Genomic DNA, 16774 nt, shown 5'->3' with positions numbered 1-16774 from the left:
TCTGACCCTGCTATTCTGGGTCAGAGTTCTGTCTCACTCTGCCTTTTCTGTAAGTGAGGAATTTCTCAGTGCTTGGGGATAATTATTTGCTGACTAAACTGAGCCTTAACTAAGTGCCATGTGCGTCACATAAGTACATTAGCATTAGGACCTTTTCAGAGTTCAAAAAAAATTTATATCATTTTTATATCATTTTGGAATTGAAATGACAGGAGTGGAGCAAATGCATTGATTCAAAACTTACATTACAAACTTTGTATACATAAGTCTATTGTTACTCAAAGCCTAGCACTCAGGTGGATAACAGTTATGATACTACATTTTGTTCGTAACTAGCATGGTGTTAACTGAATTTTTCTTATGTTACTTCCAAAAATTATTTAAAATCTATTATCAAGTGTTTAGTTTTTTAGATTCTAAATGTGTATGTAGATTTTGTTTAAGAAGGTGGTGGGTTTGAGGTTGTTTTTTTTTGTTTTTTTCATGAGATTTAGAAATTATCTATAAATAACCAAAAACTAAAACAGATAAATTTGTATATGAGCCTCATATTTTGACATTTTTATTTTCTATCTGTATTGTTTGTAGTCTGCAATTATGCTTTCAGCTTTGGACTTGCAACATCACCTCAAATTGATATTTTCCCACTGGGAAAAGCAATATTTTCCGTTTCTGTTGGGTGCTTTTATAAAACCCATGCTTTACATTTGTGGTTATTTGTACTTAAATTTTTTGTACCTATAATCAGGGAAATGAGGAGTACCATTGGTAAATATGTTGTGATAATTTTGTCTGAGCAGCGAAGAGTGGAAGATGATTGAGAAGCCGTAGAGAACAGGAAGATAGAAAAGAGATAGTGGATTTAAAACGGAATTAGAATCAGGAAAGGTTTCATTGCCGTACTTCAGATAGACGTAGATGTGGGGTGATGCTTGGCAGTGACATGGGAGGAGGAGAGGAGAGGCACAGCAAGGGAGGCTCATGTTCACGGTCCGTGCAAGAGGGGAAGGGACTCTAAGGAAAGCTTGGTGTTTTGTTTTGTTTTACCACTGAGCAGAAAATGGGAGAAGATGTAGGGCAGAACCAAAAAGTCTTGTTGGATGTGATGAGGGTCAGGGAAGGGGCAGCATTTGAAAGGTGAGGATCCGAAAAGGATGCCGCTCAGGCCTTGGACAACGTTGTCGATGCTGTGAGCCCAGTGTACCCATGTGTAAAGTGAAGATAGGAATGCCTCAAAGGGTCTGTATGAGGGTTGATTGTCAAGTTTCAAGTACAGTGTGTGACACAACTGAGGGTGTGAGCAGCACGGGGAGTGATGCCCAAGTGGTAATTATTAAGGTGATGATTTTAGAATTGAATGCTGGGAGGGAGGCTCCATCAGTGAGGTGCTCCCACCTGAGTTTCCCTCAGGAAATCTGAGATGATCCATTTTCTAAACGATGAGAGGAGAGAGGGTAGAAGATAATGGGTTAAGACCTTAAGGAGAATTTGTAGATGGTGGATAAATGAATCACTGAGGTTTGGGCAAGGATGTCTGGAAGCAGTTAATTCTAAGTTAAAGGCAAGTGGCATTTAGAACTAAATGCGGGGAAAGGACATATGCACTTTTCATGTTTTGCAAAAAAAAAAAAAAAAAGTTACAATCTTGTAGATTTCTAACTTGTTGGTTGCTTCTTCACATAACCAAGGCTCAAGAATTCATTTTCTCAAAAAAAAGGCAGGGCGCTCTTAGTGTTTTTCTTTTGTTCTTAAAACATTGCCTTTAATTGTCGGCACAACTTTTCATGCTATCATATTTTCGGTTTAAAAATAACTTGCAAGAATGGTCATTGTGGTCGTCAGATTTCAGCATAACAGTTTTCTCCTTTTTATTAAAAAATAAAAATAGTTACCTGTATAAAACATTAATGAATTTTACATTTAACGGTATTATTAAAAGTTACTTGGTCCAACTGGTGTGGCTCAGTGGTTGAGTGTTGACCTATGAACCAAGAGGTCACAGTTCAATTTCCAGTCAGGGCACATGCCCTGGTTGCGGGCTCCGTCTCCAGTGTGGTGCTTGTAGGAGGCAGCTGATCAATGATTCTCTCTCATCATTTATGTTCCTCTCTGTCACTCTGTCTCTCTCTCTCCCTCCCTCCCTCCCTCCCTCCCTCTCCCTTTCTTTTTAAAAATCAATACAAACATTTTTTTAGAGTTACTTGGACTACCATAAAGCCAGTTGATTTAATAAAGGAGATAACTGATTTAATAACTAAGTCACTGCTACAAATAAGGCTTGTTGTGTTGTTGGTTTTTGTTGTTGTTGTTTTTTACCTAATTTGAGACTGTTTGAGTCTCAAAGTGATAAGGCTTTATGATTTCAATTGATAAAAGCTATTCAACTTTAAAACAAGCTGGAGAGTATAATTGACTGAGAGTATAATAAATCCAAGTCTAAACTGAGAATATACAATACTTTTTTTGGTTTGAGTGTAAGGGTACTGAAATCAAGAGTTGTAACTACACATGTGAACTGTTGGCTCTATAATTTTCTACCTAAATTTGAGAAATACAATAGCTTCCATAGTGCCACATCTCTTTTGCCTTGTTCCAACCTGACAACATTGTGGGTATGGCTGCTTTTATGGGTTGGGTCCTTGTAGAAGTCCAAGTCATGATACTGGCTTCATTCCCAGGGTTGCCAGAAGAATTGCCAAACCACTATGATATCCTATGTTTCTTTTACTAAATTAAGTCCTCTTTCTTTCTCATGAGAAATACATGATTCAGAGCAGAGCATGCAAATGGTTTGCATTTGAGTTTAATAAGAGGCAACCACAATTTCTTCTGTGGGACAGACAGAGTTTGTAAAATACGTATTTTTTTATGCATAGTGGATAAATTTTCAACCTCATTGCTATGGTTGCACATACAAAACACTACCTAATAAAGCTTGCTTTGTCTAACATACCACTCAGAAGAATTATATTGGTTCTTATTGACAATACATTAATAGCAATTAAAATATTTATTTCTTAAATTAGAAAAGAAAATGAATTTTGTAGCAAAACAGTAACTGAAGTTACCCCTAACATAAAGGTGTTTTTAATACACACACACACAAATACAAGTACTCTCACAGGAGAGAACTGCTAAGAAGTTGCCAGGACATAGTTATTGATTGGCCAAAACATTTTTTTAAGGCATTTTCTGAGAGTGGAAATAAAACCTCAAGAGTTCTTGGACTTTCTGTAAAATCTCCCTTTTTACCTTTCCAAAGCTTCTCAAAGGAAAAAATTTATAAACCCATTTTTTTTCTTTTAAAGAATGGCGAAATCTAGTTTTGAATATTCTAGTGTAAGTGTTTTCTTGGAACATATGTGCGTTGCCCTCTCTATGAAAAATGAAGTGTTTCCTTTGCAATGAGCCTGTCCCTTCCCAACTTTTTCTTGCTGGAATAATAGACACTTATTTTATTCACGCCCCTCTAGGAGGGCAGCAGGCAAAGTTGAGACTCTTGATTAACGTAAGTTCACTTACCATTGATTTGATTAGGCATAGACTCATACATCTGGCTAGTGACATTCTAGGAAAAGATGGCCAGGGAGATTTGGGGAAACTTTTTTGAAAATGTATATGTAAAGAGAAACTTGTGGTCTGCCCATGATATTTTGGACCGAAGCAGGCCAATCAGTGCTACTATATGACATGCTTATAAATAATCATATCTCCTTGAAGTCGTAATGTTGTTATTTTTTACATCAGGCTTAGCTCCTTTCTCTACTTGTTTCAAAGAATATGATATGTACTAATCAGTATAGCATTGCTCTCATTTTTTCATTGTAATTTTCTGATCTAGTACTCGGTACCATACTTATTTTTGCAAAAATTATATAAATCTTAATGTTTTAAAGAACTTCTTATAGGGTATATTACCTATATGACTTATGGTTTCTTGCACTGAATAAAGGTTGCATAGTTTTTGGCCTACTCTTGGATAGCAGGAGTTTTTAAACCACATATTATAAGTCAGCCCATTGTTAATTGTATTGAATACTTTCGTTTTTTTCCCTAGAGTAGTTTGAAAGAGCACTTAAGAATGAAATAGTTACTTAAGTATCACTGACTTTTATCATTTTATTAGAAATTTAAAACACCATATATTATTGAGCAAGTGCTTTTTCCTGTCATCATTTTATTGGGGTTTATATTTGAAATGTGCATTGTGTGCATTTTATGCACCTATTGGGGGTGGGGTCTTTCCTTTCTATAGAGATGTCATTGTCATTCTCCTCTATAAGCCTTCTGCTGAGGGAAGGCTGGATGTGGACTAAACAATAACAAAAGGTTGTCTCACTCCAATGACCCTGGAAGGGACACAAATACTGGCCTCCCCTAGCTTCAGAGCGCTGCCATGCAATTTATCTACACTAATAAAAGAGAAAAATGGTAATTGGCGTACGGCGATACCTTTTTCATTGGCTAATCAGGGCTATATGCAAATTAACTGCCAACTAAGATTGGCAGTTAACTGCCAACAAGATGGCGGCTAATTTGCATATGTAGGCACAATGCAGGGAGGTGAAAGGGAAAGCAGGAAGAAGCCCCCTGCCACTGACAGTGATCTGAAACCCAGAGGGGAGCTAAGAGCTGGGGGGCAGGGCAAAGGCGGCCCTGGGGCCGCCTTTGCCCTGCCCCCCAGCCATGATCGGAGTATCAGGCGCCTTTGCCGCCCTGGCCAGTGATAGCAGGAAGTAGGGGTGGAGCCAGCGATGGGAGCTGGGCACGGTCGAAGCTGGCAGTCCCAGGAGCTAGGGGTCCCTTGCCTGGGCCTAAAGCGGAGCCCACGATCGCGGGGCCGCTGCAGCTGCGGGTCCCCGCTGCCCGAGCCAGACGCCTAGGCCAGAGGCGTTAGGCCTGGGCAGGGGCGGAGCCTGCACCCGCGGGGAGCTGGGGGTCCCCTGCCCAGGCCTGACACCTCTGCCGGAGGCCTCAGGCCTGGGCAAGGGGCCGATCCGGTGATTGGTGATCGGAGGGTGATGAGGGTCAACTCCTCTGGCCGAGGCATCAGGCCTGGTCAAGGGGCCGATCCGGTGATTGGTGATCGGAGGGTGATGAGGGTCAACTCTTCTGGCTGAGGCATCAGGCCTGGGTGGGGGGCGGAGCCGGGGATTGGGGGGATATGATGGTCCCCTTGCCCAGGCCTGAAGCCTGGGTCAGAGGCGTCAGGCTTGGGCGGGGGGTGGAGCAAGCAATCAGAGGGAGATGGGGGTCCCCTGCCCAGGCATGATTCCTGGGTCAGAGGCCTCAGGCCTGGGTGGGGGCCAGAGCCAGTGATCGGGGGGAGATGGGAGTCCCCTGTCCAAGCCTGACACCTCTGGCGGAGGCGTCAGGCCTGGGCAAGGGGCCGATAAGGCGATCGGAGGGTGATGGGGGTCAACGCCTGAGGGCTCCCAGTATGTGAGAGGGGGCAGGCTGGGCTGAGGGACACTCTCCCCCCCCCCACCCCCACCCAGTGCACGAATTTCGTGCACCGGGCCCCTAGTTTATTATATAAAAACACCTGCTACTAGAATTGCAGTAACTTGCTGTTTCCATAAATAGGTTATAGGAACTCTGTAGTTGATCAGCTTTCCCTTTTTATGTAGGCTACCAGAAAGCTCAGAACTGCTTCAAAGTAGCACAGCTTAGCTTTGCTTTTCAGTAGTTACCTACGTGATTTACTGCTTGATTCACACACATACACAATTTGAAAAGCCATTAGGTAGACTAATGAACTTCTCTCGCTGATAAACATGTCCTTTTTAATTTGTTGTGTATGCAACTTGATAGAAATATATATACCAGTTTATACGCAACTGATTTATTCATCTTCAGATCCTTTAAAACCAAATTATTATTGAATGAAATAGTTCCATAGAGGCTTTAAATAAGCAGGTCCTTCCTTTGATCTTCTAGTTATAGCAAATGATTAAATGTCTGGGAGTAAATAGTGAAGAGGGCATGATGCCAAAGAGCAAGCAATTCGTGTTGCTGTTTGTCAATTTCTTGATGTCTTTTCTAAAACTGGCATTGATTTCATCCTTTCACCAGTATTGAAAAAAATCCACATTATTAACTGGTACACCTGGTATCTGGACCTTTGCTGCAGCATGATCTTCAGACTGAGCTAGTGAATATGACCTATTTCCTTCAGACCTGAACTCCCTGGAAGAGCTGAGTCCTTTTTTTTTTAAGTGTTGTCACTTTTTAAGAACCTGCTCACGTACTGCCTTTGCTAGCATAAAAACATGATCCCTCCGGAGCTTTTATATGGGAACTAGAGGCCCGGTGCACAAATTCGTGCACGGGTGGGGTCCCTCGGCGTGGCCTGCGGGGACTGGGCCGAAACCAGCAGTCCAGCGCCGCCTGCCACTCCCGCTCATCCCAGCCATGCTGCGCCTTCCCAGTTGTGACATTCAGAACTATTGCCAGACATTTCCAAATGTCAGGACGCCCAGTCAGTCCTGTTCGGGAGAGGCATGTGCTGCCGCAGCAGCACTTGCCAGCTATGAGCCCTGTGCCTGGTGCCCGTCCTGAGGGGGATGATGGGGGCTAAAAAGCGACCGGCCCTCTGGGCGGGATGGTGGGATGCCCTTGCCGGCCCAGGATCCAGATCCAGATCCAGATCCAGCCCGCTGATGTTCACACGGGTAGTTGGGAGCCACCTGGCAGCCGCTTTTATATCATTTCTTCCTTGCGGAGCGTCTAGGGAGGGGAAGCGGCCGTTTTGCCCCAGGGATCGTGCAGGCAGCGCAGGTCTGTCGGTGCCTGGCCCATTCTCCAGAGATTGGACATGCAGGACTCCTGAGGGAATGAGTGGCTGCCACTAGGCTGGTGGGCTGCCAGGACAGGTCAGTCAGTTGAGTGGCGCTCCCACTGTGGGAGCACACTGACCACCAGGGGGCAGCTCCAGCATTGAGCGTCTGCCCCCTGGTGGTCAGTGTGCATTATTGCAGCCGGTCGACCAGTTGTTCTGTCATTCGATTACTTAGGCTTTTGTATATATGGATTACTTTTCTTTATCCTTTTGACATATTAGGGGCAGGTATTTTTACCAGAAGCATGAAAACCAAGAGAGACCGCATCTTTATTCTTTTCCTGTATATAATGAGTAGAGTGGAATAGCATGGGTTTTAAACAATTACTTGGGCAAGCGCTAATTTAAACTGCTTTAAACAGTTAACGAGCAGTAATCCAATGACAACGACATAAGATGATTGTTCTGTAGTTGATAATAAAAGTAAATAATGATCGAGGACTTGTGTTCCAGGGCACGTTTATACCGTTCACTCTAAATCCTCATGAATATCTGCACTAGAAAGCGGGGGCAAGGAATTTTGTTTGTTTTGTTCACTCCCATCTCCAGTACGTAGGGCAGTTCTGAAAATCTTAACAGTAGCTAGGATACAGGTTGTTGGTTATTAAATTGAGGAAAGTGAGGTATAGAGAGATAAAGTAACTTGCCTAAGATCACCACATAGCTAGTAAGTGGAGGTGCCAGGATCTGACTCCAGAACCTGTACTCTCAACTGCCATTATTTCCTGCAGCCTCTGTTGTCTCTAGAGAAATAGTGCAGGTGGCTTACTCATTACAGCTCATCATCAGAAGGCTGTGAAAGCCTGGTGCAGGGTTTCCCAGCATCAGCCCTATTTCGACCTGGCTACTACTCTCATGTCGAAAACTTCCCTGTTCATTGTAAGGTGGTTAGCAGCTCCCTGGCTTCTACCCATTATACCAGTAGTAACTTCCCAGTTGTGACATTCGGCACTATTGCCAGATATTTCCAAGTGTCTCCTGAGAGATGAAATCACTCCTCGTTGGGAACTACGGATCTAAACCTATGTATTAAAATTTCACGGGCAGACAGATGTCTGGAAGGAAAAGTAGCTGAACACCTAGGGTTATATTTAGAAAAGTTTGGACTTCTTGGTGTGCCACAGTGAGTTCAGAGACAAGATGGGAATTAGTTTGTTCTGTGACCGTATGTTTTATATCAAGACCTGAGTTTCATACCTTCTTTGTAAGTACATATTCCTCTGGAAACACAAATTTATGTAAAGCCGTATCTTCCAGTGTTTCCTTTTCATTTATGAAGCGTAAAAATCCCTGGCAAGGATTTTAAATCTGACACCTTGTCTAGCAAAGCCTCAAATGTATTTTCTAATAGCATAGAGAGGTATGTTACTTCTTAGCATAGTAGCACAGTCAGTTTTGCAATAACACAACACATATGTTCCTAAAAATCACCCCACTGTACAAAATTGGGCAATGAAAAGCATGGGACTCCGGTTAAAAATGGGTTTCAGAGCATACCACTCAAAAAGTTCATTAGTCACACATACAAATAAACACAGGAACCTAATAAAAGTGGTTGCACCGTTTCACACATGTTAAATGGGTAGGAAATACAAAAATACTGCCATTACACTTTGCCTTGAAAAAGACCTGCAGTTTGCTTGTGGACATGGACATGACCAGGGCCTCAGCTTGTGAGTTATTGGGAAGTGTTGGAAGTAGGGATGTATGGAATTAAACAGAAAGGTGTATCCCGTGTGGATGAGTGTGCTTCATAAAACAGGCAATGACCTCAAGTCGCTGGAAATGGTTGAAGTTGTGCGGCTGTGTGATGTGTGTGCACCCATGTGGCTGGACTTCTGTTGGGTGTAGTTTTCTGCATTCTCCTGGAGTTGCCCACAGACAGGTTCATGCACAAACAAATAAGGAATTTATGTGATGCTCAGATTGTTCCCTAGTAGATGAATCACACTGGGACACACTACTGCACAAGTATTAGAGTGAAACTGATGGTACTCCTGATCTGAATTTTGAGGCCCTTCAAAAACAGCCTACCACAACCAAACTTGTGCCTACAAAAAGAATGCCAAGTTTAGGCTGATGGAAAACATATGCTTTGTAAATAACAGAGGGGACAAACTTTGGTTGAATTGAGGAAAGGCCGGGAATCATTCATTGTGTTCCCTGCCGGCCCTCATGGTCCTGAGCAGGCAGCCACTCCTCCTTTGTGCAGGGACAGTGGTCATGACTGGGTACTTACCAGTAATAGTGGGCCAGCCAACTCTCTCAGGGCCCTGTTGCTATACATATTAAAGAGTTAGTGTATTAGGTATTAAAAGAATTTATACATTAACAGGTGCCCTTTTTTAAATATTTTTTATTGATATTTTTACAGAGAGGAAGGGACAGGTATAGAGAGTTAGAAACATCGATGAGAGAGAAACATTGATCAGCTGCCTCCTGCACACCCCCTACTGGGGACATGCCCACAATCGAGGTACATGCCCTTGACCGAAATCAAACCCGGGACCCTTCGGTCTTCAGGCCACTGAGCCAAACCGGTCAGGGCTAACAGATGCCCTTTTTTGGGGGGCGGGAGGGTGGAGATTTTTTTCCGCAGACTCACTTGGATTTTATTTACATTGATTTTTTTTTTTTTATTGGCTGTCAGTATTTAACTCATTTTCAGTTTCTGTGAATGATTTAGAAATTATGTTTATACTTTGGTATTGTGCGTAAAAATGCACTGTACTCTAGAAATAAAGTGTAAATGCCATTATAATAAGAAGGAATGGTTTTCAAATTTTAAAAGTATTTCTAATTAAATTTTTAAATATCTAAAAATGTATATAAAATACATTTGCTTAAGAGCAATGAGGATGGACAGGCCTGTCAGGTGGTGGGAAATTACCACGTTTTTACAGTGAGGGCTGGAATTGATCCTGTGCTATGTCATACATCTTATTTATTTATTTTAATTAAATTTTGATAAAATTAGAAAATACTGCTCTGGTTTTTCTGTTTACTCTGGTTTTTCTATTTAGTATGTTTTACAGGAGATGGCAATTTTTTTATTCTAGTTGCCTGTAAAATCTTGTTCTTCTGATTTTGAATTTTATAGAAACCTCTAGTAATCTTGACTATTACTTAAAATATATCATTGTACAGATTTTTGGGATTTAACATTTTAGAAAATGCACTGTGTGTGTGTGTGTGTGTGTTCATTTTAATTAGTACCAAGAGCCAGATTTTAGGAATATTGTATAAGTCAGAACAAATGAGTAAACATTTCAGAAAACTTCTTTGTTTACTATGTTTTAGCAATTAGGTAAATATATTAGGAAAGATTATTTCATTTATTAAAAACAATAAAAGACCTCAGAGTATTCTTAGAGATTTTATATGAATTATGTTAATTTAATACAAGAACATTAAGTAGTAGAAGAAGAATGTAAAAATATGCATATTTGATGTTGGTTTTAGTCACTGGTCTTTTAACTAAGATGGAATATTAAGATTTTTATTTAATTTTACTTTAAGATGAGATGATAAAAACGTCAATTTAATTGAAATAGTGCCCACTTTTAGGGAAGAGACTGTTTGGGCTCCATTTTACTCATTCTTTATTTAGATTTCTTCATTGTCCTACACCTTGTCTGATGGTTACTTAAATCTATTTAGTGTTCAGGAAGTCATTGTAGTCTCTTAGCCCAATAATTACTGCAGAGCCATATTGTTAGGATTTAGAGCCTCTAGAATAGTAGGATGAGAGTCTACTGTATCCCTCCCAGGTAATATGACATAGCAGGGGGTGTTTGTTTTCTTTGTACAGTATTGGTTTTCAATAAAAAGAATTTTCATATTTCTGTTCTAACACTGAGCCAACTCTAGCTCTTTAATGCCCATTCCCAAGGAGAAGCTTTAAGGAAAAAATAGCTATTCTCCATTTTTTATTATTAGAGAATCTAATTTCTGTCACAGGTTACTTTTCCCTCTTCTTTCCATGGTGTTTTATACTGTTTAAATATCAGAATTTACATACTTTGACACATTCATAATGGTCATCACATTTGAGTACTTGGGTATTTTCCAATTATCTCCAGAGGCTATACTTTCTTTGTTTTTCTGTTACCAATTTATTGCTTATTACATAAATGTATTTCCACTATGGTACTTTTTTTAAATCAATAGGTAAGAGAGGCACGTGCTTATTTTTTATGTAATAAAAATACCACCCAAATAAATATCTAAAACCCACTAAATCTTAATACTTATTGGGTATGTTTGTATAAAGACAAACCACCACAAAAAATAAATAAATAAAACTGATATAGTAACATGCGCTTAGTAGACCAATTCACTGAAGAAATAATAGAAACTCATTATAGTCTACCAATCATTCTACTATGGCAACAGTCAATGTGTAATTTTTAAAAAACTGTATCTGTACTTTTTCTTCTATATGGTTTTAGTTTTATTTAATGTCTAGAGTTTCAAGTACTGAGTTACCAGTAAAATATTAATGGCAGTTAGGATTTGGAAAAGGAACTTAGGTATCTAAAGTTTGCCAGAAAGTTTGTGGCTTGTGGTTGTAGAGTTCCCAAAATTCAGCGCACATGTAATAATCTTGGAAGATTTAAAAGCAGTATTCAATATAACATTTTGAAAATTTTCTTTGTAATGAAAGTAAATCTTCTAAGTTAAAACATACCAATGTTAGGTTGTTTTATGGATAAAACCCAATGGAAAAAATGATAATTTTAACATGATGATATGTGTTCTATGTCAATGTATATTGCATATTACTTTGGGCATCTAATATCTTTGGCTTAGCTAGATAAATAGTTGGGGATATTTTCTACTCTCATTTCAAGAAGATAGTAGAAGACCTAATCTTATCACTCAACCTTGAAAGAACAGTATTTCTTTTGCAAAGGCCTTACTCTCCCAAAAAAATAGTCATTCTTTAATTCACTTGATCTTAGCCAAAAGGGTAGTAGTGATGCCATCCCTTTAATTCAAAGCAAACTTTTTTTCAGCACAGATAACAAGTAGATTTTTTCTTTGTTTCTGTTCTCACGTTTTATTTAGGGTTTTTATTTTCTCCTTCAGATTCCACCTTTCTATAGCATATTTTCCTCAAGTATCACAAAAAGCAATCCCATTACATTATTTATATAGCAATTCTTTTGTAAAACAAAAACACCATAAGTTACTGCTCTTCAAATGGTAGTACTGTCTATTTGTTAATGTGCTGGTGCCCTTATAGTAGTACTGTTAATTTTTCCCCAAAATGTGAATTTTAGCATTACGTGCTTAAATTGAGACACAAAGTAATGGAGGTGGGTAGATACTAGTACTTACTTTTGTGGCCTACCTATCAAATGTAACATGCAGTGACCGTGGAAACAAATCAACTTTATTTATAAAATAGTGGGAAGAAAGAATTGAGGTCAGACTGGAGGGTTGAGCTTATCTGCATTGTAAAACTAAGTAGCATTTACATGTGTACACACAGTGGATAGGAAAAAAGGTATAGTTCAACAGCTATGGGTTTGAATTTCATCTTTTATTCACTGACTTCAATGTTTTAATATAGAAGTGGTTATTTTGCTATAAGAATATTAGAAAAATGTTTGTGATAACGAAAGTACATACATACATTTTCTCTGTTTCTCTTTTCTTTCAGCCATAATGAAAGGAAAGTGACCTGTAAACACCCAGTCACAGGACAACCATCACAGGACAATTGTATTTTTGTAGTGAATGAACAGTAAGTAAAGAGTTCCGTGGAATGCCTCTGTTCAAAATGGCATTAGCATTGAGATTGCTGTTACCCGTATTTTACTTAATGCAGTACAATTTAACAGTTTTCTTATCTGGATATGTGCAGTCAAGTATAATAACAGAATGACATCTGTTTATTATATGTGGTATAGAAACATTGCCAAAAATGTTTTTATAAGGAATGAAATTTCAAAAGATGTTTTTCCAGTCGTTCATAAAGAGGTATTTCAAGAGCTCAAGGTGTAAGGTCAGAAACGGTAAACTTGGTCAGACTGTTAAACTGATTTTAGCTCAGTTTTCTCATCATTAAATCAGAGATTGTGGTAATGACCATTTCTCAGGATTTTTATAAGCATCAAATGAAATATGTGTGGAAATATCTTATACTAGAAATCTATTCACAAATATTAGTTATTGATATCGCTAGTATTGTTTTCAATATTAAACAGCTAATCTTGTAACTAAATTTTTAAATTTCCAATTAGATGACCAATAGGGTATCTAATAATGCTTATCAAAATAAACATATTTACTTGCGTGGTGATTAGGAGAAGTATTCTATGTAAAGTAGTTCTGACTCTAGGCAGCGGTTCTCAAACTGTGGGTCGCGAACAATGAAAATACATCCTGCATATCAGATATTTGCATTACGATTCATAACAGTAGCAAAATTACAGTTATGAAGTAGCAACGAAAATAATTTTATGGTTGGAGGTCACCACAACATGAGGAACTGTATTAAAGGGTCATGGCATTAGGAAGGTTGAGAACCACTGCCTAGAGCTTATTAAGTTCTACTTAGTATCCGCCGTTTTTTTGTTTGTTTGTTTCTTTTTATATTGATCTAGTTTGACCAATCAATATATTTTATTGATTTTTTACAGAGAGGAAGGGAGAGGGATAGAGAGTTAGAAACATCAATGAGAGAGAAATATCGAACAGCTGCCTCCTGCACACCCCCTACTGGGGATGTGCTGGCAACCAAGGTACATGCCCTTGACCAGAATCGAACCTGGGACCCTTGAGTCTGCAGGCTGACGCTCTATCCACTGAGCCAAACCGGTTAGGGCTATCCACCTTTTTTGAGAAAGTAGGACTCCAGCATTGTTAACTCTAGGTAAGCTTTGTTGTAAAGCAGTTTAAATACTCAGCAAGTTCTAGCATTCTGACATATATTTTCAGGACTGTACCAGCTATGACATCTGAAGACAAGAAGGAACGATCTATAAGTATGACAAACGAAGCTTCTAACTATAACATGACTTCAGATTACGCAGTATATCCAATGAGCCCTGTAGGCAGAGTAAGTTATTTTGCTTACTGTTAATTATTGATAGCTGGTATAATTGGTAGTCAGTATCTTACTATGACTCTCAGTAGATTTTATAATTACAGAATAATCATTTCATTTTTATTATTACATGAATCTAATTATATTCGCAGTAATTGACATAAGCAATAGCTTGGAATATAAAGTAATAAGATTATGTTTTAATAATGCAATGGCTTACATTTTTAAAAATATTATAGAGTTCAGATTTTGAATAATTTTACAAATGTAATGGATGTTTGTGTGAAAAAATAGCAATTTATTGAATCAACGTAAGTTTTAAAGGTGAAGATTAATATGATGGCCTAGAAATGCCTATTAAGTATGCCTGGAGTGAGCAGTCTCACACTCTTTAAAAATGTAAATAATTTGTAATTATTGTCTACACTAATAAAAGAGAAATGTGTAAATTGACCGTTACTTTGCGACGCCCACCAGCCAATCAAGAGTGAGTATACAAATTAGTGGAACAAAGATGATGGCAGGAGCCAGCCAGAGCAGGCGGGAGGCTTGGGTCGCCCCCGGCGACGGAGGAAGCCAAGCTTCCCACCCACCCTGGCCAGCTGCCAAAGGAGGGGCTTGTGGGCGGCAGCCACAGAGCCAGCCTGAGTGTGCATGAGGCTTGGGTCATCCGGGCCAGCTGCCGAGGGAGGTGCCTGGAAACAGCCCTCAGCCCCTCACCCAGGCTGACCACAACCCCATGGAGTGAGGGTCCCCCTGGGGTTCCTGGCCAGCCTGCAAACAACCATCAGCCCCTCACCCAGGCTGGCACCATCCCCAGTGGGGACCCTCACCCCAATGGGGGCATGGCTGGCCTGCAAAGCAGCACAGGCCCCTCGCCCAGGCTGCCCTGCCATCCAGGGGAACCCCCACCCTGATCCGGGACACCCTTCAGGGCAAACCAGCCGGCCCCCAGCCGTGCACCAGGCCTCTATACTAATAAAAGGGTACTATGCTAATTAGACTGGGAGACCTTCCCAACAATCTTCTGGACCAAGTCATGGTGGTGGGGCCAAGGTAGAGATAGTTAGGGGCCAAGAGGGGAGGGCACTTGTGGGTGATCAGGCCAGGATAGGATGGCAGTTGTGGGTGATCAGGCCAGTGGGGGGGAGGGGGCGGCGTTGGGGGTGATCAGGTCGGCGGGGGGACAGTTTGGGGTGAGCAAGCTGGCAGGGGGGGCTCAGTTGGGGGTGAGCAGGCCAGCAGGCAGAGTGGTTAGGGGCAATCAGGCAGGCAAGCAGGTGAGCGGTTAGGACCCAGCAGTCCCGAATTGTGAGCAGGGTCCCAGATTGGAAAGGGTGCAGGCCAGGCTCAGGGATTCCCCCCCCCCCCGCCCTCACACGAATTTCGTGCACCAGTCCACTAGTATAATATAAAATGCTAGTAAGATAACTAAATATTATAATGCTTAATTAATAATTTTAATTAAAATATAGAAAAATTATAGGTGGATTAGGGTCCACCAAGTCATCGTCTAGAACAGCCGTGGACAAACTATGGCCCGCTTGAAATGAATAAAACTAAAAAAAAAAAGACCGTACCCTTTTATGTAATGATGTTTACTTTGAATTTATATTAGTTCACACAAACACTCCATCTATGCTTTTGTTCCGGCCCTCCGGTCCAGTTTAAGAACCCATTGTGGCCCTCGAGTCAAAAAGTTTGCCCACCCTTGGTCTAGAAAGAAAGTTGGATCTGTGCCTCGTACTTTACACCAAAAATTTTCCAAGTAGGTCAGGTATTGAAATGTTAAAACTATAAAAGCAGTACAGAAAACAATGAAAGATTTGTTTGTTTTGTTAGAGAGAGAGAGAGAGAGAGAGAGAGAGAGAGAGAGAGAGAGAGAGAGAGAGAAGGTCGCTGGTTTAATTTCAAGTCCCAGCACTTGCCCAGGTTTTGAATTCAATCCCCGATAGAGGGTGTGCAGGAGGCAGACAATCAGTGTTTCACTCTCACATTGATGTTTCTCTCTCCCTCCTTCTCTCTTCCCCTCTCTCTAAAAATCTATAAAAATATTAAAGAAAGAAAGAAAAGAACAAACTCAGAATGTGAATGGGCTTTCTAAAAATGATATAAAACTCAGAACTCAAATTGAGAGATTCGACCATAGAAAATTTTCATGCATGCATATATCTGCAATCCATGTAACAAAGAATAATTCCTTTATAATTAAAGAGATGCTATGAATCCATAAGAAAAAGGCTTACAAACCCAGTTTTTAAATGGACAAATATGTAAAATCACTTTACTGGAGGGGAGTTTTTTTCTTAAACATATGTGAAAAAGGTACTCAGACCCTTCATAATATGAAAAAATGCCAGTTAAAACCAGAAAGGGACACCATTTTTTCACTTACCTGATTTACAAAGTTTAAAAGTTTTATAGCACAGACAAGAATATAAATAGCCATTTTCTTTATATAGTGAGCTCCAAGAAATAGATGAACAGAAAAGTAGATATTATATATTAAATCATTTGACGGGGGAGAGATATTCCATATCTATGAAAACAGTTATTTGAGGTAGATAGACACAGATGCACACACAGTGATTCTTTGGGTGCTGGTGTCTAGAGCTGAGAAAGAAGTAGACTGGTCCTCGTATATCTTTTTGTACCATTTGAGTTTTAGATTATATTTAAATATTAAAAGAAAATTAAAACTTTTTTTAAAAAAACACACACATGCTTTAGGTAAAACAAAAAATTCGAATAAGCTAGCTTTCCCAAAGATTCTAAGTTGGAAAATAAGAAATCACTTGATATTACTTACTTTCATACAGAAATTAAAATTCAGCTTCTTGTTTTTATGTTCGTTGGTTTCTACTACCATTTATGCC

The 16774-nt window shown here is 39.9% G+C and overlaps 1 protein-coding gene across 1 annotated transcript in view; it reads left to right on the top strand.

Annotated features, from left to right (window-relative positions):
• The window catches only part of PLEKHA5 (pleckstrin homology domain containing A5), a 211189-nt gene that overhangs the window by 112431 nt on the left and 81984 nt on the right, over window positions 1-16774 (top strand). Inside the window, exons 4-5 of the mRNA XM_081082862.1 lie at window positions 12510-12593; window positions 13790-13910. Coding sequence (XP_080938988.1) covers window positions 12510-12593; window positions 13790-13910 — 205 coding nt within the window. The remainder of the gene's footprint in view (window positions 1-12509; window positions 12594-13789; window positions 13911-16774) is intronic.

Source organism: Myotis nattereri, assembly GCF_964212035.1.
Source record: "Myotis nattereri genome assembly, chromosome: 2".
Classification (NCBI taxonomy): domain Eukaryota; kingdom Metazoa; phylum Chordata; class Mammalia; order Chiroptera; family Vespertilionidae; genus Myotis; species Myotis nattereri.
This window is presented reverse-complemented; position numbering and strand designations above follow the sequence as displayed.